This window comes from Linepithema humile, chromosome 3, assembly GCF_040581485.1.
Source record: "Linepithema humile isolate Giens D197 chromosome 3, Lhum_UNIL_v1.0, whole genome shotgun sequence".
Lineage (NCBI taxonomy): Eukaryota > Metazoa > Arthropoda > Insecta > Hymenoptera > Formicidae > Linepithema > Linepithema humile.
In genome coordinates this window covers 17,262,065-17,284,724 of record NC_090130.1, presented here as the reverse complement: position 1 = coordinate 17,284,724, position 22,660 = coordinate 17,262,065, and the positions used below count along the sequence as shown (strand labels likewise).

At 35.7% G+C, this 22,660-nt stretch overlaps 1 protein-coding gene and 1 long non-coding RNA gene across 2 annotated transcripts; one reads left to right on the top strand and one right to left on the bottom strand.

The window, feature by feature from the left end:
- Nucleotides 1-8,793: 8,793 nt before the first annotated feature.
- LOC136999009 (very long chain fatty acid elongase AAEL008004-like) lies at nt 8,794-18,885 on the bottom strand. Its single transcript, XM_067352404.1, has 4 exons — nt 18,820-18,885; nt 18,515-18,584; nt 15,502-15,680; nt 8,794-9,589 (listed from the first exon to the last, which is right to left on the bottom strand). The coding sequence occupies exons 1-4, from the start codon at nt 18,883-18,885 to the stop codon at nt 9,278-9,280; spliced, it is 627 nt and encodes a 208-aa protein (XP_067208505.1). The 3' UTR covers nt 8,794-9,277.
- A 1,134-nt stretch (nt 18,886-20,019) lies between these two features.
- Nucleotides 20,020-21,762, top strand: LOC105675940 (uncharacterized). Its single transcript, XR_001101322.2, has 3 exons — nt 20,020-20,170; nt 20,288-20,500; nt 21,357-21,762. It is a non-coding gene; the product is annotated as an uncharacterized lncRNA (long non-coding RNA).
- Nucleotides 21,763-22,660: the final 898 nt, after the last annotated feature.

The following is a 22,660-nucleotide window of genomic DNA, read 5'->3' as shown; positions in this document are numbered from 1 at the left end:
TTCGATACATTCGACTATCGACTTCTCATGCCTTTTTTAAGAGTGGAAAAGTATTTGATTCGGAAGGTAGCAAGTGCAAACTTTTAACGTATTTTAGTTTTTTCCCAATAATTAATTTTCTGCAATTTTCAGTTTGTATTAAGTTTAAAATTAAGACTACAGTTCCATTTTTTAAGAGTACACAATTATTTTGTTTATTATCGCAGTTAATCAAGTATGAATGACTCTGAAGTATTTTGAATTGAGAAGTAACATTATATCCTTCAATTAGAGATCCAACTGTATGAGATTTCTTTAATAATATACAATCATTCAATTTAACACGATTTAAGTAGGTCTTTGAACCTAACATTTCTATTTCAGTGTATCGTTTTACTAATTGCTGAAGAGGTTTATCTGGTTTACGAATCAATTTTTTAATATATGTCATATGATTTTCAAATGGAAATGCACTAAACTCATCTAATGGTCCATATTTTTTAGCATCTGCACAAATGTGTAATAAATTGTGAATATTATGAGAAACATATTGTTCACCATAAATTTGAATGAATGTATTAACAAAATACTCTAATAAACTTTGCGCATAGTCTATATAACTTATATGTTTTGAAAGAACTGGACTTAGAAGAATTATCATTGCAACATGTAAACTTAAAAAGTTTAAATAAACATCTTTTCTTAAAACATTTTTTAATACGACTGGACCAGTATATAGGAGGAATTGTCTAAATTCTGTTGCTTTCCACAGCCTAAAATCTATTAAAGATTTCGGTCTACGATGATATTCATAAGGCATTGTGTTTCGTAAGTTAACTAACGCTTCTGATATGATTTGTTTCATATTATTTGAAAGTTTCACTGAACTTGGTCCATTATGCCAAAGTAAAATTAGTTTCTTCACAACTCCTAAACATATTAGATGCATATAATCTAGTGGTACGTCTGTTACAGGTTTAAAATTAGGAATGCTGGTTAATATTATTTCTCCTGTGTGATAATCATTATCTTTATGATTAATAAAATCTTCATCTGATCTTAAAATAATGTCAGTATTTATCGAGAGAAAACATATTCGACCATTAATGTATTTTCCTCGAATAGTACATTTCGTACAACTATTGTAACCATTATGATTTTTAACATTTAAAAGAAAAGCTTTAGCTGGAGCATCACATATTAAACCTTGTATCTTAATCTGTATCTTAATTTCAACCCTTTGTCCGTTATGAATTAATGGATTATTTATTACGTCAATTGCTTCATCAACAAACTTTTGTAGAAAAACATTATTATTTGCAAGTTTTGCTTTTCCATAGTATGCTCCAATAATATATATTGCTTTCGTAACAGAATTGAGACATAGTATAGGCCACAAAGCATTATTACTAGATTTTGTAATTGGTAATCCGTCGACATTTATAAAAACTTTAAGAACATTAGTCGAACCTATTTGTTGTATATGTTCTTGTAACATTTTTTCAAGAGCTTTTTTAAAACCAAAATGATAATAATTTATTTCTGCAGGAATACATTCCACATTTCTGGTAGTATGTAGCAAAGTTCGCGAATCTTTAGGAAATGGTAAATTTGTACGTTTTCGCAAAATAAGCAACAAATTAGTTAGAGCTTTGTGCGATATACAATTATCTATATACTAATTATACAAATCTTTTTTAAACTTATCAAAATTATTTTTTGAGTTTTTATTGTCAGTTTTATCACCAGAATCACTTTCAAAATTAACTTCATTAATTTCGCTTTCTGACGGTGAATCTTCAACTGCACAAGATGATTCTACGTCTTCGAATTTGTCAGTTTGATCTATATTATTAACAATATCATATCCAACTGTATTATTGATTAAATTGTCATTGTCGTCACTGTCGTCATCATCTGCATCAGTACTCAGTTTTGGAATCATATTGATAGTATTATTTAAATTTCTAGATATTATTTTTGGACTGTTTTCATCAACGGAAGATATATGATAAGAGCAACCCGGTGTTGCCTCAAATGTGGTATCTATATCGACAGCTGTATTATTTGTAATTAATCTTCGAACGTGTCGCTGAGAATAAAACGAAAATCTTTTCCTTTTCTTATCCATTGAAAAAATATGATAATATATACTCACTGCAAATTATTTTTCAAATTTTCTGCACCGTAAATCGTCTGAAATTAGACCTGTAATAATATATAAAACATTAATTTTTCTTAAAGGCATAGAAACAAAAAAAATTAAGATTATTATCTAAGACAATTGTTGTTTGAAGCGGAAGACACATATGAGATCAATTATTAACACAACGACCAGTTAAAAATAATTATTGAAACAGATTTATTAAAAACTACTCGAGAAGTTACACAGAAACTAAAATGTTGAATAATATACATGTAGATTCTAATTTTTATTTTAGTTTTTATTTCGATTAATACAATTTGTTATAAGTTTAAATATATGTATCTATTTTACATTGAAGGTTATAAAAACCAAGACATTATTCTTGCATCAACATAATATATTTTTTTTTTGTTTGAGGGCCAGAAGGGCCCCCCCGGGACGAGGAAATCTTCGACAAGACACACTCCCGTCGTGCAAGGACTGAGGATTGCAAGCCCTCAGCCTGACGGGAGGTAGTGTCGGATTCACAGCCTGTCCTAACCTTGGTCAGGAACAGACTGTGCCTACCGACTAAAACCTCGTCCCAGACAAATCCACTCGTACGCCGCCGTGTTAAGCGAGAGACCAGGGCTTACGATCGAGCGCATCTCTCCCAATCTCCCCCCTAGGCCGATCCTGGTAATAGGATCCAGATCCCCAACGGTCCAGATTGTAGTCCAGACTTCCATATCCCCGCTACCACCTTCATGGGCCCGACGAGGGTCCTGGTTGGGGAGAACCTGACCGGTCAGGTTCATGCCCACGCGCCTTCTTGGTGTCCGCCTGAGGGAGGCTGGTCGAATCCTCCCTTGGTCGCTTCGACTCTCCCCCACCCACCGACTCAACCCCCATTTCTGGCGATGAGAGGAGAAGGGGGGGGGGGTCAGTTGGGACTCCTTGCTTCTTTCTTCTCTGGGCACCGCTGCTCCACCCGGAACACTCAACGGAGGAATCGGGGGACAGTCAGTACTCCCCGTCTTGTGAGCCGATGGAAGCCCCTTTAGGGCGCACAGCGGGCAATGCGGTCTCTTCCTGCATACACCCGCTGAGTGTCCCTCTTCTCCGCACCTGTAGCAACAGCGGACCCGATCCATAGTGGATGGGCACCGCATCTGCACGTGTCCCCGGCCCAAACACTTAAAACACTGGGCAGGGCGGCTTTGAAGGAGCTTCACCCTGGCATTTGCCCAACCAATGTTCACTGAACCCGCATCTGCAAGCTTCAGTGCTGTATCCGCAGGACACTGGGCCCAGACCAGGCTCAGGCCCCTACGACCTGTAGTCTGGACCCTGCCCAGACGGATCTCCTCAGCCTCGCAACCTCCTTCTCGAGATTGCCGCGATTATTTCTCCACGGGAGATATAGTCCTCCAGGCCGATGAGTCGAAGGTCCAACCTTCTCGTGGGCCTGGAAACCCTCACCTCCTCCGCTCGGTCCGCCACTGTCTTCTTGATCCGGCTCGCAAGCACGTCCGCCTTCTGTCGAGACTTCTCCCCGGAGATCTCCAGAAGGATTCCTCCGTTCCGTGCCTTCCTCAACTGCATGAACTTAATGTTAAATTCCTTGAGGTCAATCTTATCCCTCGCAGTCTTCATCACATCCGTGTAACTGCCAGTGGTGTTAATCGCCACAGCCGCAGTACGCGGAAGCCTCCTCTTGGTCTTTGCGCGGGAGAGAGCGCCCTTCGAGGGCTGCGCCTTCCGCGTTTTCCCCTCATCCCTCTTGGCAGCGATAGGAGAGGGTAAGGGAGGCCCTTGAGGCCCCTTTCCCCTCTTTATCCTGCCTCCTTTCCCAACCGTGGTCCATTGGGGTTCCGTCTCCCGTGAGGGAGGGACGGGCTCCTCACACGTCAAATCTCCCTCCGATATGGCCACCACCTCTCGAGATGGAAAGGGTCCTCGGGGGGGTATAGTGGTGGACTTTCCCTTCTTTTTCTTTTTCCTTTTCTTATCCTTGTCTCGCATAGGGGGAGGGACAGCTCGTGCGGAATGCACAGCCAACTCCAGTTGCGCGATGCGGTCCTCCATCCTCTTTATGGCGGTCGACATGGAGGCCAACGACCTGTTGACCTCCATGACGAGTCATAACCCCACCTTACCACCAGCGTCAGAGGTATGGCGCCTGGCATCCGTCTCCACCTCCATGTCCGTAGCGGAGTCGATCGGAGCAACGGGGGCGTTCCGAATGCCACACCCATCCGATCGCCCCAACGGGTCCCTACCAAGAGTAGGAGACCTTGGGTCTCTGATAAGGGGCCCCTCCGAATTAGGAGGATTGGCCAACTTATCCTTGAGAAAGCGCACCGCGTTCTCCGATCTGGCCAACTTCCTCAATAGATTATCGTTTTGGGCCCTATAGGCCGTATTGTCCCCCTCCAAAGTATTTACTCGGGACCGTAAAAATCCCGGATCCCCCACCTTGTCCGCCCTGTTAGAAAGGGTCCTCAAAACATGCCTCAGAAGATACACATTCACCTTTATTGAGCCGCTAAGGGATCCCTTGATGTTAGTGGATGTCATCCTCGCGTGCTCAATCTCGTCAAGGCATTTGTCGGCATGTACGACAATCTCCCTCGAAGTTCCTCGCTCCATCTGTTTGAGGCGATGCTCCGCATTGCCTTTCTGACCTCCAGTGAGAGGTGGGGGGCGCACCATTAACATGGAGGTCCCCGCGGCCTCCTCCTCTTCCTCTGTCAGTGGAAGGTTCTTGTCCTTCTTCTGGGCCTTTCCCTTTCCAATTCCCTCCGTTCCCATATTGGACAGAGCCTTAAATGGATCTGACCCATCCTTCCTGGTCCTACCCCGGGCCGTGTGTAGTTCCGGGAGACGAAACGGTCCCTGGGAATACTCCCCTCCTCCGCTGGTGCGAGAGGCAGGCCTGGAAGGGCCCGCTTCTTCACCCGAATCCTCATCTCCCCAGTCCGGGTCCCCTGCTCTGCTGGGAGGGCGTGGGGTGGCGTCTTCCTCTCTATAGGAGTCGACCACATCCACCACCTCCATGGCGGATTCCTCCTCCTCCTTTTTCTTCCCCTTTTCAGGAGCTGACCCCTTCTTCACAGTAATGGTACCAGGGGCCAGTCTTTCATGGGACGTCACCCTGGGTGCGTGGTCCGAATCCGACGATTCCAGACTCCCATGCATGACATCCTCCAGAAAACTGCTTCTTCTTTGCCTCTTTTTAAAAACAGGGGGGCCAACTTCACCTCTAAGTCTAATAGGGGTGTTGTCCACTTTTTGTGGAGACACCCGTACTAATTGACCGTGTACGTACGGTTTGCCCTTATCTTTTAAGTATCCCATAGCCCTAATCACCTCTTCTTTTTGTTTCAGGTCCTCACCCAGAAGGTCGACACTCGCCGCCAGGACAACACATGCATGCAGGTAAGTATCCCTGATCTTCTTTCTTTTCCATTTTTCAGGAACTACACCCCGCGAAAGACTCTCATAACGAGTTCACACCCTGATGACGCAATCCGCCATATCCTTCGTCGACGTATGGATCGTGCTCTCTCCACCCAACCCAGTAGACAGAATGCCCCGAGCAGACTCAGTATCACACCTACAGTATTCCTTACCACACCCAAGTCTATCCGCAAAAAAGCAGAAAGCCTTAGCCAGGTCGAACACAAAGCTCACACACTTTTGTGGCAGTAAACTGTCACTCCTCGCAAGTAGAGTATCCATCGAACCGATCACAGAATTGACCAGCGGGCTCGGTGAACACCCGCTAATCAGCCCATCACTGGATGACGACGCAGCAGGAGCCGGGACAGGACTCCCACTACGCCGGTCCCTGGGGGTCCGAATCCCCTGAGACGGTAAACTTGTTCCTTGTTTGCTTGCCATGTCCGTATAAGAAAACTTGGTTTGTTGACAGTGTGTCCTTCACCGGATTTAATTTCAGAGTTTTTCCTCTCTTAGACCGACTGCTTACCTAAGGCTTACGAGCTCGGTCTACCCGGGTCTTTTTACAGAGGTTTTTCCTCTCTCACAGCCCGTGATAGTGCCACCACACTATCACCGGCCCCCGACCCCACAAACTGGGATTACGGTATGTGACGCTATCGCCCCCCCTCGTGCAATGGGGGCTCGACCGTTATGCCGGAGCACCGGCGTGCTAACGAGGCTGGTCAGGCCCCGGCTTTTTTATCGAGGTAAGCTCCTCTATCCCGGTGGAGTGAATAACACTCCTAACGGATCCAGGCATCCGGGCGATTGAAGTCAGGGCCGCCAACCCCTACCGGCTAATCGAGACAAGTCCCTTGAGGGGTAGCCGGACCCCCGTTCCCTCCTAAGAAGGAACTGTGCGCTCTTAGCACCGCAGAAACACCTTTTCAGGTATTCCCACGGTGAGCCCTCTCACCACGACAAGGTGGCGCACAACGAGAGGGATCAACATAATATATAATTCAATTGCATCAACCTAATATATATATATAACCTCTTCGTGACACACATGTGATACTTTATCTATTTCTTAAACAATTTATATACACGTGAATATTTTTTTTGTATGAAAGCTTATGATTTTTCCAAATTTCAGAAATCTAACCTTCTTATCTCTTTTGTAACGGCTATTAAAACCTACAGCTTTTTGTATTAAAAATACACAAAATCAATATTTTATATGTCAATTGTAAGTATATAATTGTACGTACCTTTGACGTGTGAGACAATTAATTATTATTATATATCTTCGACAGAGAAATCACACACAAAAATCAGTTATATATCAGAATTTGTTAGAATAATTCTTAGAACATGTAACCTGATGTAAAACCACATGTAACACATACGGTTCCAGTATGCTATCTGATCGCGCTATAAGAACGCGATGTGTCGTGACGCACTCACAATCAGTGGAAATAATAGCGGGTTTACGCGGTAATTTTAAATGTTCAAGTTTCAGCACGGCTATTTTAAACAATTATTGTACCCTGAAAATTTCAAATAAAAATTTAGAAACTATTTTTATTTTTTTATATTAAAATAACAAAATATACTCTGAAAATAAACACCAGCTTCAGAAAAATAAGATATAAAAGCAGTTTAATGAAAAAATATATAGTAAAATAATTTATATAATTTATAAAAAATTATATAAAAAATTTTGTTTTTTTTAATAATTTCTTTTTATCGGATAACATTTAATTGTTTATAAGCATTTTTTAATGCCATAAATTTTATTTGTGCAAAAAAACGATTATTTATAAAAAAAGGGCGTTCTAAAATATATAGCTATCTCGTATCTCTTTTACATATACCCAGGGAGAACAACAGGTCTAAGAAACGTCTAATAGACGTCTATCGACGTCTATTAGATGTCTATAGACGTCTATTAGACGTTTCTTAGACCTGTTGTTCTCCCTGGGTATGCATTATTAAATAAAAGGTCTCAGAAACCTCTCAAAAATACTGCATTTGTAATATTACAAAATACTATCTTGCAGGCAGTGGCGCACTCAAGTTATTTTTTCAGGGGGGGTTTAAAATTCACACACACACGCGCGCGCGCACACACACAAAATGAAACAATATGACCATAAGTCAGGACAGTGACGCACACAAGGGGGGGGGGGGTTGACCCCCAACTCCCCCCCTCCCAAAAATTTTTAATATGCTCTATTTTTTTATTAACTCAACAGCAAAAAGTAAGAAATCTGTAGTTAAATAAAGTGCGTTCAAACATTTGTATTTTTTGTCTGTTTTTAATTAGAGTCACAATTTTAATAATTTAAAATTTACACCAATATTTTTGCACACAAATAATTGATAGCCTCTTCAGCTATACTGTTGTTCGAACGTATATAATTTCTATTTTAAGATATTCATATTATGAAAGGATTAAGCAAGAATGGCCAAAAGATACTTTAAGCTCCTTAAAATATTGTGACATGTTACCGAACATCAAGATACTGCTACATATATTAGCGATACTACCTGTAACTAGAGAAACGAACGAAAGAGAACGAAAGATCTTTCTCCACATTACGTCGGTTAAAAAATTATTTAAAAAGTTCAACATCAGAAAACAGGTTAAATGGTGTAAGCCTCCTGCACATATACAATTATATGACTCCAACAGTTGATTCTATTATAAATAAATTGGCCGAAAAACGAAGAAAACTCAATATCAATTTATAATTATCCTATAAAAATAAATTATATTTTTTATTAAACAATGTAACATTTTTATATTTTTTAGTGTGCAATATAAAATTATCCTAAAATAGAAATTATATACGTTCGAACAGCAGTATAGCTGGAGAGGCTATCAATTATTTGTGTGCAAGAATATTGGTGTGAATTTTAAATTATTAAAATTGTGACTCTAATTAAAAACAGACAAAAAATACAAATATTTGAACGCATTTTATTTAACTACAGATTTTTTACTTTTTGCTGTTGAGTTAATAAAAAAATAGAGCATATTAAAAATTTCGGGGGGGAATTTTGACCCCCAAACCCCCCCTCCCTTAAGTGCGCCACTGCTTGCAGATACATTTAAAATGTAAGGTTTTAATTAAGATGATTACAGAAATATTGCAATTGTAATATTTCAAAAGATATAGTCTCAGAAACATTGTAAATGTAATGATACACAATTGAAATGTTGAAAGGTCCCTGCAACATAACTGAAACTTTTTGTGCTATCAGGGGCGTTATGCGAGACAAGGCTGTGTGTGCTCTATCAAAGCTTCAACAAGTAATAAACGTTTTATTAAAAATTTTATAAACCAATTTTTTTTAATAATTAAAAAGATATTGATAACTTAAGTCAAATTCAAATTCATAAATTTTGTATTAATTTGATCGCGCAATCCGCAAAGATGATAGCAGAGTAATGTATAAAAAATACAAAGATTGTTCGATGGCTCGTTTTTTCTTAATCAAACGTTTAATCCACAATACGTTATTTGCAATTGAATGTTCAATAATATTGTACTACTTATATTTTATAGACATTTATTAATTGCAATTTATTTTGTTTAAATTGTAATTTTGTTTTATCCGAAAGCTTTCAACTTATCACTTTGATATGAAATACATTATAATCTAGAATAATTGGCAATATAATTGTTAAAATAAAGATTTAATATAAGAAATAATAATTTAACTTACCAATTGTATCCTTGTTACATATGGTTTAATAGGGAGGACACTTTTTTGAAGATTTGAACTCCACGCAGCCAGAAAATAATAAATATACATAATTACATGCACGGAACAATTAATCAAGGTAACAAATGTTGCTCTTTCGTCTAACATATATTTTAAAAAATACCAGGCGAAAGCTACGTTTGACACGTGATGGTATACGTGCACACCGGAAACCTGATTCTGTTTTTTCCTTAACACAAATATATAGGTTTTAAAATAATTAAAAAATTTCAATAGTAGAATCCAGCACATCATATTGAAGAGCTAAAACGAATATTATCGCATATTTATAAAATGTTAAAATAACTAAAGAATTAAGTATTATTTCTTAAATTTTGATTATTTTAAACAATACAAGCAGCAATTATACAATTTAAAATTAAAAATTATAGAACGAGACTTATTATCTATTTAGCAATAATAATAATATTATAAATACATACTCTAATCGCACTAACAAGGGGAGCACCAGAGATTGTCCCCTCCGATTTCATTGAACTTAATATATTGTTGTGTGTCGAAAGACCACAACGTAATAATTATAGGTTAATTAGGCAATAACAATAATAAACATTTAGAAGGCCATTAATCGAGGCCACTTCTCGAGAATCCTGTGACAAAAGTTATTTAATTATTAAACAATTAGGCGCTGACGCGAGCACTCGTTCTTAGAAGCCCGAGTGTCACTTGCGTCTAAAGTAGGTTAAACAGATCAGCATTTTGGTAACACAATGGATCGATATAGTTCAAGTCTCATTGTGTTCCAAATACTGATCCGTATAAATTAAGGCGGCACACAAGGCGCCGCGGGTTTTTATCAGCAAAGTTCTGGACGAAGCACGACACGTCGCGTACACGCGTAACCACGGTAGTACGGTCGCCGAATAAGTGAGGTGACAAGTGTAATAAGAAGATACCAAATAAAAGCTATTCTATATATATTCAGAAGTGCTTAATTATTCTAAACTCTCCGAGCCAAAGCCCCCTTGACCAGCACGGCGAATCCCGAATCTATACGCAGCGCCTACCGCCACCAAAGTAGGCGCAACAAATTGGTGGCAGCGGTGGGATTCGCCATCTTTACCGTTTACCTGGATGTTCTGAATACCCTGATGACCTGGGCACGGCTGCAGCTGGACCAAGAAGCCTAACTCGAAGAGTTAAAAGCGCAGGCGCCAGAGCTAAAAAACAACGCAAAACGAAAGTTAAAGTGTTGAAACTGGTGACCAAGAAAGTGACAAGGCCGAAGCAACCCGCAGCAGCAAGCAGCAGAGGGACAGCGTGAGCCTAGCAGAACGCCGCAGGAGCTGAATCAGCGCAACCTGAGCAGAGCGGCCTTATCGCAGAGACGAACCGCGACCTGCCTCAACAGCCGACAGCCGGACGCAGAAGACAGCCCGACGCAACGGCACGAGCAGCGATTCAACATGCGAGCGATAATAATTCTGTAAGTTACTGACAAAAAATTGTACACTAAAAGTTAAGCGGCGTTAATGTCCGAGGAACGCGATAACCCCAACGTGCAACTTAATCGATCCTGGCTATTCAGCAGCCAGGGCCAACGAGCGATAAGCGCACTTATAAACCCGAGTCAGGGAACACAGCGTGCGACACGCGGAAATCGCGAACTCGAAACACAGAGTTCTAGTACCGAAAACGCGAGCGAGAATCCGGAAGTCCACGAGAATATAGAAGTAAATCGACACTACTCTTTCGGGGAAATAGATACTAGTCTAATACCCGAAAGCGAGGATAGGGAAACGCGTCGAAACAGACAAATAGGCAGTAGAACACCGAGTCGCGCGTCAGCAAATAGCGAGTCCGAACTGACCTCATACGATAGCAGTATATTCGATCCGCGCGAGATAAGATACCGGAGCACGATGGCCCAAGCACCGCGCAACATAACTGCCAGCGCGATAGACGAGGATATAGAATCGTTACGCGAACAACTAAGTAACGAGGGCGAAGAGACCGTAATAGAGGCTGGAACGCATAGAAATCGCGAAACTGAGCAGATGGAAATAATGGTCGAATTTATGAGCGACATGCGAGTTCAACTACAAGGGACACGATACATCCAAATCGTCCAGAGAAAAGCAAATTCGCGAATCTGTTAGAATTAATAAAGAAAGATGAAGTTAGATTAGCTGCACTAATAGACAGATTAAACAGTATCTATAAGGATTCATCAAATAGAAAGCGCGGACTGATTAACGGAATAGGTTCGCTAGCTAAATCGTTATTCGGCACTATGGACGCCGACGATGAAAAACAAATAAACGAACAACTGATGCTAATACAAAGTAACCAGAAGACGCTTACGCACGTAACGCATAACCAATTAAAAGTATTAAATACTACAATAGCGCATATCAGTGATTTAGAAGAAACCATCGAACAGAATAACGAAAGATTATACGATCTAGATAAGCGTATCTACAGCGGCACATTGTTAATTATCAAAAGCGAAGAAATAAACGAATATTATACTATTATTAATAAAATGTTAACCGATTTACAACGTGACGTACAGAACGTATATGACTACTTGTCCTACGCTACACACGGAATTATACACCCTAGGTTAGTTCCGGTAGAGCAAATTTTTAGCGAATTGCGAGCGATAACGCCACACTTGCCTCAAGGGACGCACTTCCCCTTTGCCCTCGAAAATAGTGGATGGCCGTTACTAGAGAAATTGACCACTGTTAACGCATATTATGCGAACGACACTGTGTACACTATATTAAGATTTCCACTTGTATCTTATCCTAAATATAAGTTAATAAAGATAATTCCTCTACCTGTCCATAACCATGGCGAACTATTTACCTTTACGGAAATAAACCAACATGTAATTGCCGTTAATCTGGAATTACCCTCCTATGTAACCATGACGGTAGAAAATTTAAGTAAGTGTGTAAAAATCGTAAATCAGTATATTTGTAAACCAGACAGTCCAGTATATTCTATAAATCCGAGAGCACTCTGTGAAGTACAGTTGTACGCGGGACTAGCGAAAGAAAATGCGTGCGACGTTAGATATATTAAATCTAACCAAACGATTTGGATAGCTCTAAGCAAAGAAAATTCATGGCTGTATTCGACTAATAAAGAACAAGAAATAATTATACAGTGCAAAAATAAAAGGGATATGCGAATCAAAATTGAACGCACCGGTAGAATTACATTAGTAAATAATTGTAAAATAATTACGACGGACATGACCATCAGGACTTTAACGTCAACAAGTGACACTAGCATTCAAGCCTTTTTGCCGAAATTTAATTTAACTCTAATAAAAGAGACGGTCATAAATAAGCCAGAGGAGGCAATCAGACCAATAAAATTAAAGAAAATCATCCAGAGCCCTAAGGAACTCATGGATTTAGGAAGAGAAATAAAAGAAATTAACAAGGAATTAGAAGAAAGTAATGTTGTGCAATTCAAAAAGCCAATATTTATTTATCCTATGGTCACTAGTTCTGTAGCCATCGTAGTTATTGTGTTAACTCTATTAATAGGAATGGTAATTGTTCTAGCAAAAAGAAAAAGGGAAACTCGAGAACTCTCGCAACCCCGGAATGCGTAAAATTGTAAATCATTATAACATGCACTACTCAGGCTACTACTGAGACAACTGCACTAAACAAACGAAAACTTCGTACCTCCGTTTTCTTCTTTTAACGGGGGAGGGATGTTGTGTGTCGAAAGACCACAACGTAATAATTATAGGTTAATTAGGCAATAACAATAATAAACATTTAGAAGGCCATTAATCGAGGCCACTTCTCGAGAATCCTGTGACAAAAGTTATTTAATTATTAAACAATTAGGCGCTGACGCGAGCACTCGTTCTTAGAAGCCCGAGTGTCACTTGCGTCTAAAGTAGGTTAAACAGATCAGCATTTTGGTAACACAATGGATCGATATAGTTCAAGTCTCATTGTGTTCCAAATACTGATCCGTATAAATTAAGGCGGCACACAAGGCGCCGCGGGTTTTTATCAGCAAAGTTCCGGACGAAGCACGACACGTCGCGTACACGCGTAACCACGGTAGTACGGTCGCCGAATAAGTGAGGTGACAAGTGTAATAAGAAGATACCAAATAAAAGCTATTCTATATATATTCAGAAGTGCTTAATTATTCTAAACTCTCCGAGCCAAAGCCCCCTTGACCAGCACGGCGAATCCCGAATCTATACGCAGCGCCTACCGCCACCAAAGTAGGCGCAACAATATGTTATACATCTATCCTCTCTCTAATTCATCTTAAAATAATAGGACCCACCTCTCAAGCATTCGCGAGAAAAACGCGTTTAAAGATTTACGTGTGTGTAATGTACCGTGTAGTAAGAACAGATTGACAGCTAAGCATCGTAGCCTAGTCGGTAAGGCGCCTGACTACAATACTGCGTATTACTGGTTCGAATCTTATTTTTTCCACTTTTTTTTTTTTAATTTTTCTCGCAACGTACTATTGTGGTGTATGTTTTTAAATATTTAGCCTGTAAAATAACTGTTTTAATTATACAATTGATTACATTTCAGAAATTATAATAAAATTCATCTATTTATTAATGTTTTTAAGGTTTTATGAATAAAATTTATGTAATATGAGAAAGTGTTAATAAAATATTTTATAATATATAATGAAAGGAAAGGAAAGTAAAAGGAAAAAGTCAATAAAAAAGTCAATCTTCTATAACAATATTCATAAGATTTTAATCAGCAAATTTTTAATAAACATATATTTAATCATCTTCGGAATGAGATTTATTTTCGGATGAGTTACATGTTTTGGGATGATATTCATCATAGAAACATACAAAACATAATATTTTGTTACAATGAGCACATTGAATAAAGCCCACATTTTTACAACTACATAATTTTTTAATTATTGCAATAGAAAAACATATTTCGTTCATATTGAGAAATATCGGTCTCTCTTCTATTAATTTTGATGCATACCACGCATATAAAAGCATCGGTTTAAAAACGGGAGCGCTCAACTGATGCAATAGCAAAGAATGTATTTTAATAGCATCTTCACGAGTACCTATTTCTCGTTGTTGTTGTAATAAAGTAGAACAATTTTGCAACTTTTTAATAAAATTTTTTACTTGTCATGCGACGTTTATTTTTTTCGGCAAGTAAAAAATTTTATTAAAAAGTTGCAAAATTGTTCTACTTTATTACAACAACAACGAGAAATAGGTACTCGTGAAGATGCTATTAAAATACATTCTTTGCTATTGCATCAATTGAGCGCTCCCGTTTTTAAACCGATGCTTTTATATGCGTGGTATGCATCAAAATTAATAGAAGAGAGACCGATATTTCTCAATATGAACGAAATATGTTTTTCTATTGCAATAATTAAAAAATTATGTAGTTGTAAAAATGTGGGCTTTATTCAATGTGCTCATTGTAACAAAATATTATGTTTTGTATGTTTCTATGATGAATATCATCCCAAAACATGTAACTCATCCGAAAATGAATCTCATTCCGAAGATGATTAAATATATGTTTATTAAAAATTTGCTGATTAAAATCTTATGAATATTGTTATAGAAGATTGACTTTTTTATTGACTTTTTCCTTTTACTTTCCTTTCCTTTCATTATATATTATAAAATATTTTATTAACACTTTCTCATATTACATAAATTTTATTCATAAAACCTTAAAAACATTAATAAATAGATGAATTTTATTATAATTTCTGAAATGTAATCAATTGTATAATTAAAACAGTTATTTTACAGGCTAAATATTTAAAAACATACACCACAATAGTACGTTGCGAGAAAAATTAAAAAAAAAAAAAGTGGAAAAAATAAGATTCGAACCAGTAATATGCAGTATTGTAGTCAGGCGCCTTACCGACTAGGCTACGCTGCTTAGCTGTCAATCTGTTCTTACTACACGGTACATTACACACACGTAAATCTTTAAACGCGTTTTTCTCGCGAATGCTTGAGAGGTGGGTCCTATTATTTTAAGATGAATTAGAGGGAGGATAGATGTATAACATATATTAAGTTCAATGAAATCGGAGGGGACAATCTCTGGTGCTCCCCTTGTAAGCAAAGTTGGATCTGGTATAAAACATAAAAAAGTATATTTCGAAAACCAACCACTAGATATGTGTTCCTTTACTACCCAAATGTTTGCCAATATTTGATCTATATTGTAGACCAACATGAAGGTTTTCAGCTTATATGGTGGCTTATTTTTCATGTAGCGAGGGCCAAAACTAAGAACGAAATACAAGTAAGCAAGAGTTATAAATATAACTTTGAAAGGTGAACTTATAAACAGCCAATTGCGAGTTAGTGACTCTGAAAAATATAATAATAATAATGCAATATTTAAAAACAAATACAAAATTTGTAATATACATATTACATATTATATATACATATTACATGTATATAAATATATATATATATATATATATATATATATATATATATATATACATGTAATATGTATATATAATATGTAATATGTATATTACAAATTTTGTATTTGTTTTTAAATATTGCATTATTATTATTATATTTTTTTCAGAGTCACTAACTTGCAATTGGCTGTTTATAAGTTCACCTTTCAAAGTTATATTTAAACTCTTGCTTACTTGTATTTCGTTCTTAGTTTTGGCCCTCGCTACATAAAAAATAAGCCACCATATAAGCTGAAAACCTTCATGTTGGTCTACAATATAGATCAAATATTGGCAAACATTTGGGTAGTAAAGGAACACATATCTAGTGGTTGGTTTTCGAAATATACTTTTTTATGTTTTATACCAGATCCAACTTTGCTTAGTGCGATTAGAGTATGTATTTATAATATTATTATTATTGCTAAATAGATAATAAGTCTCGTTCTATAATTTTTAATTTTAAATTGTATAATTGCTGCTTGTATTGTTTAAAATAATCAAAATTTAAGAAATAATACTTATTTCTTTAGTTATTTTAACATTTTATAAATATGCAATAATATTCGTTTTAGCTCTTCAATATGATGTGCTGGATTCTACTATTGAAATTTTTTAATTATTTTAAAACCTGTATATTTGTGTTAAAGAAAAAACAGAATCAGGTTTCCGGTGTGCACGTATACCATCACGTGTCAAACGTAGCTTTCGCCTGGTATTTTTTAAAATATATGTTAGACGAAAGAGCAACATTTGTTACCTTGATTAATTGTTCCGTGCATGTAATTATGTATATTTATTATTTTCTGGCTGCGTGGAGTTCAAATCTTCAAAAAAGTGTCCTCCCTATTAAACCATATGTAACAAGGATACAATTGGTAAGTTAAATTATTATTTCTTATATTAAATCTTTATTTTAACAATTATATTGCCAATTATTCTAGATTATAATGTATTTCATATCAAAGTGATAAGTTGAAAGCTTTCGGATAAAACAAAATTACAATTTAAACAAAATAAATTGCAATTAATAAATGTCTATAAAATATAAGTAGTACAATATTATTGAACATTCAATTGCAAATAACGTATTGTGGATTAAACGTTTGATTAAGAAAAAACGAGCCATCGAACAATCTTTGTATTTTTTATACATTACTCTGCTATCATCTTTGCGGATTGCGCGATCAAATTAATACAAAATTTATGAATTTGAATTTGACTTAAGTTATCAATATCTTTTTAATTATTAAAAAAAATTGGTTTAAAATTTTTAATAAAACGTTTATTACTTGTTGAAGCTTTGATAGAGCACACACAGCCTTGTCTCGCATAACACAGCTTTAATATTCAATAATATACACCGATTACTACTGACTAGTCTGAATGATCATAAAATATCTTACAAATGTTTATGTTTCTTGCTTATTTATGTTTATGTTTATGTTTAAATCAACATAACTTTTTATAAAAAGATTCATAAATTTATATATGTTCCACGTTTCTATAAATATCCATCATGTATTTTATTTCACAAATTAATATTTTATAATGTTAAAAATTTTTCTGTCAATTATAATGTTAATTATATAAGTTTTAATATAATTTCATAAATGCAAAATTTTACAAAAAATTTTAATTATTATAATTTGTTTCTCAAATTAGATGCAATTCTTTGCAATATTATTAGTGTACACGCAAGGTTTATCGTCCTCCTATGAAGCAAGAGGAAATGGACAGATAACTATTATTTTTAATATAAATATATTGATATTTATTTATTTATTCTATGATTTTTATAAAAAATTATATTATACCGAAACTAAAACAACAATAATATTTATATAATAATTAACATATATTGTTTAATAAAAATATTTTTATTCTAATATTACTTTTCATGACAATAATATTGTAATAAAAAATTAATCAGATGAGTACACAATTATAAAGTCAATAGAAATAATTTCTCTAAATTACTTTTAGACTATATTTCAAATTTACATTAAATAAAATAATAAAATGCATGTGATTTCGAGTTTTGTCGCTATATGTATATTAATAAATTCATATTATTCATATTCTATTCCATTAATCAATTATTGAAAGTAACGTATTTTGTCTTAAAGAATCGAATAATGTGATGTTAATTATAATGTTGCATAATATTTAAAAAGCGATTAACGTATTGTACGTCGACGCAAATATTATAATGTTAATTGTAAGCAAATTTTATGTGGTACGAAGAGTCTGTAATAAATAATATAAATAAAGCTTCATAAAACAACAATAGATATGTATTTTTGCATTATTATATTTTAAATTAAAAAGTCATTGCACAGAGATCGTCGTATCGATGCATTTCACTATCAGCGCAAAAATTAAAAGTTATCCCGCTTTATTTTTCACGTTCAATATAATATATCTCGAAGAATTTTTTCCTTGAGTGATAGATGAGATCGAGAAATATTCGAGAAATGAGACTTTGTATTTAAGAAAAAAAATTGGAATTTTTCACGTGAAAAAAACATACATAGGAAGGATGCTAATGGCACAACAAATGAGAAGAAGCAATTGTGTGTTCGATCATGAATATAATATTTTTCACGTTTATTGCGCCACTCGAAAGTTTAAGAAAAACCAAGTCGCTCCCGTTGTCTTTATTTTATTTGAAAAGAAAACATAGCTTGTGTAGTCGGCAAACAGCTCAATGAATTAGAAATATCGTACTCAGTGTAGCCAGATTTGGCCCGGTTTTTCGCGCATGCGCGACGCGGCAAACGCAGTGAAGTGTTTCAGTCTAGTAAAAGAGTATACCATATGGTACTTGTTTATTTAAAAAATTATTATTTTCTGAAAAATTAATTAAAAAATAAAGTATATTTACATATATTTATATTTTCATATACATATACTCTTCTTTGATATACTCTTTTTACAATAAACCCAGATAGCACAGGATATCCTATGGACATCCATTTTATGTCCATTTTGCATCCACACGTCCGGGGATATGAAATGGATATCCATCGTACATTCGATTTCGGATATCCATTAGTAGTCATTATTTGGACGTCCATAAGATTTTCGGTCTTGGACATAAAGGCTGCGTTCCGATATTCACTGCAAGTACTGAAAATCTATAGTTTATGTCACGTACACTATAGATTTTCAGTACTTGCAGTGAATATCGGAACGCAGCCGAAATGTTTCGCGCGATTTTTCGTCTTTTGTTCTAACTCTGGTTGCGTTCCGTTTCGCACATTATGCGCACGAATTACATAGAAAACGTTCCGTTTCACTCAATGCGCGCATGAACAGCGCTTAGAATTCCCTAGATCCCCACCACCTGCAGCGCATAATACACGCATCAGCTACCTCAAGTTTGAGTTGCAGCAGCTTATAGGCCGGAGCACAGACTTTTACATAAAGCATAACGCATAAGCATAAGGAAATTGATTGGTCTATATATAAGCATAAGCAAATGCATAAGGAAATGGACCAATCAATTTCCTTATGCTTATGCATTATGCTTTATGCAAAAGTCTGTGCTCCGGCCATATGCGTTCCATGCGATTGCGTAATTGCATATGGCGATTGATAGCGATATTGGAAAAAGTGTCAAAATAAGAAGAGTCATAATGGAAGAGTCATTGATGATTCACTACTATTACTGTCACTCATTTCATCAATTAAAAACATTGTCACATTGATAGCGCAATTTATTATGGAATCCATTTTGGGCCGGTATTCATAGTCCGTTCTTATATTCAAGATCGTCTTAAGCACGAACTTATATTTGCTCTCTTCGTCAGACACAATCTATTGGCCGGTATTCATAGTCCGTTCTTATATTCAAGATCGTCTTAAGCACGAACTTATATTCGCTCTCTTCGTCAGACACAATCTATGTGTGACGAAGAGAGCGAATATAAGTCCGTGCTTAAGACAATTTTGAATATAAGAACGGACTATGAATACCGCCCTATGTTTGACGAAGAGAGCGAATATAAGTCCGTGCTTAAGACGATTTTGAATATAAGAAGGGACTATGAATACCGCCCTTGATTTTCCGCTTCTAATGCGTTCAATATCGTTCCGTTTCAAAGCATGTATCATGCGCATAATGAAACGAAACGCAGCCAATGCGCTAAGCATTAGCGATGCGAACGATGCGTGCTATGCGCAAAACGGAACGCAACCTCTGTCTCTACTCTCTACCACCTCTCGCCTGCGCCGAGCGCACACGTACGAGGCCAGTCGAAAGTGATATCTCTGCTCTCTACTCTCTCCCGCCGCTGTCCGCCATTCTGTGCTGCGTTGTGTTATCGAGAAACCGGCAAGCGCCTCGCGCCTTGGTCTTCAATTTCGTTCTGTTTTCTTGCGGTAAGTATCAGACTTTATTGAAATTATGTATAAATATATGTCTTCGATTATGAATTAGAAAGGAAATTTATACGATGAGTTACACATAATAGGTTATGTTTTATTCATTTTATATAGATTTGATACGCAGATTGTCCTATTCCAGTCCTGATAAGTATTCAGAAAATCAAGACGTCTATTATTTCAATATAGCGTGGCAAATAAGTTTTCCGGTGAAAGGTACAGAGCGAATAAATCGAGATTGAAAACAATACCCAACGCCCTTCTCGGAGTACAACTATCACCGAAAATTCTATCTAGCATTAGATTCTGTACGAGCAGTCCAGTCAGGTGAGTAATATAATTCTTAAAAATGCCTAAAATAAATAGAAAATATTATGCACGTGCAAAAGAAATAGCTGATGCATCTATCAATATCGTAGAGTCCATTCATAATGATATATCATCATTACTGCAGGAAAGAGATGAACTCGTAAACACGACTAATGTAAATAAAAATTTGAGTAAAGATTTATCACTAACATGTGTCGCCATTCATAATGATAAATATGAATTAATAAATAATGAGGAAGAGGCCATTGATAATGAAGAGATTCTTAGTGAAAATAATAATGATGATAGCTACATTAATAATAGCACAATTAATCACAATTTTTTAAATAATTAATTTAATAAATAATTAATTTCCAAAGAGCCAGCTGTCTGTGAGATTGCTATTATGTTACCAACAATGTTGTCAATTGTATTGTTGGCAGCATAATAGCAATATTGATTAATCATATTAATCATTATTAATCAATATAATGGCAATGATTAATCATTGCCATTAATCAATGTTGCGCTATCATGCTGCCAATCATATATTGATTAATCATTGCCATTATATTGATTAATAATACTTGGTTAGCTAGCTTTTATTTTTTCGGTTTTTGGATTGTTGAATTTTAAATTGCTTATTTATTTGTTGACGTTTCGTAAAAATTGTAATTATGTGCTTTATTAGATCTGCTAGACCCTGATTCTATAGGATATATGTATCAGAAAGTCTAAAAGTCTTGATAAGGCATATAATATTTGTGAAACGTTAACAAGTAAAAGCAATTCAAAATGTAATTATAACGATAGAAAACCATAAAAAAAATAATTTAAAAACATTTTTATTCTTATTTAATATATTTTACTTCAGCTGCAGGAGAAGCGTACAATGAATCATTTAAAAAAAGATCTAGAAGAAGGTATTAAAAAATGGCTAAGAAGAGCGAAGGAAAGGTCCGATGCGGATAAAAAGAAACTCGCGAACACTCAAGAAGACAGTGAATAATAAGGAACACTATTCGCGCGCGCGCGTATCTATATAAATATCATAATATATGTATAAGTTCGTTTAAAAAGAATAAGTTTATTTGACAAACAGTTTATTTAAAAAGATTGTTGTATTAGAAAAATTTATTTAAAAGTTTACTTGAAAAGATTATTATTTTATTTAAAAAGAATATTATAGAATATGTTACTTATATATATAGTATATATAGGAATATGTTTTATTATAAAAGACCAAAGTATTACTGAATGTGATATTAGGATCTCATATAGGAGATATCATAATATATATTTTTAATTTATAAAAGTTGTGAAATGTATAAAAAATATATGTGTGAATAAGAATTTGTTATATTAAAATAAAATCAAATATATAAAATAAGAATAAACTATTTTAAACAAAGATTAAATAATTCTTTTCTTATTTTTCGTTAAAATTTATTATTTAAGAAGGTGTCCCAAATCAATGCAAATTAGGTCCAAAATCGAACATGTTTCGGACATTTTGTGGATGTACAAAGTTGTGAAAAATGTATGTCCCATGGACATTCATCGAATGTCCAATGGATATTATTTGGACTTCGTATGGACGTCCCAATGTCCAGAAGTGGATGTCCACTGGACATACAATGGATGTCCTTGTGCTATCTGGGAATGTATATGATATATGCCATATTTTTTATTTCTAAAGCATGAAATATAAAGATATTTTTAATTTCTTGTGTCTATTATTTGTAAAAAAATCTTGATAAAAGAAACAACATTAATTTTGTGACTTGCAATAATCTGTTTCAATATATCCACACGGAACATAATATCCAATAGACGTCCATATAATCTTCATAACTCCATACTACATCTATCTCTACGGTGGATATTAGATAGGTTTCTATTAGAAATCCATATTATTTCCATGATAAATGACGATATAAATCCATCATAAATGTCTATTAGACATCTGTTATCGATGTTTGATAGAAGTATCAGTATCCATAGTAACGAATATTGTTAAGGCATCGTCGATGTCAAACGTTTCGACTGATCATTCAGCCATTTTCAGAGCTAACGTTACAAATCTGTTTAGTAGAAAGATTGTGGTTTCAATTCGTCATTAATAAAATTATTTGGAAATAAAGTCACAAATGTGATTGCGAGATAGTCTTGTTTATG

What these genes read in the sequence shown, in the direction of transcription:
- LOC136999009 (XM_067352404.1), bottom strand. Translation starts at nt 18,885, where the DNA reads ATGTCCAAGACCGAAAATCTTATGGACGTCCAAATAATGACTACTAAT. An exon ending in GCCAAATCTGGCTACACTGA is followed by an intron (nt 15,681 to 18,514) that starts GTACGATATTTC and finishes TATATTTTTCAG; the next exon opens with AGTCACTAACTCGCAATTGG. An exon ending in AAATATTGGCAAACATTTGG is followed by an intron (nt 9,590 to 15,501) that starts GTAGTAAAGGAA and finishes TATTCGTTTTAG; the next exon opens with CTCTTCAATATGATGTGCTG.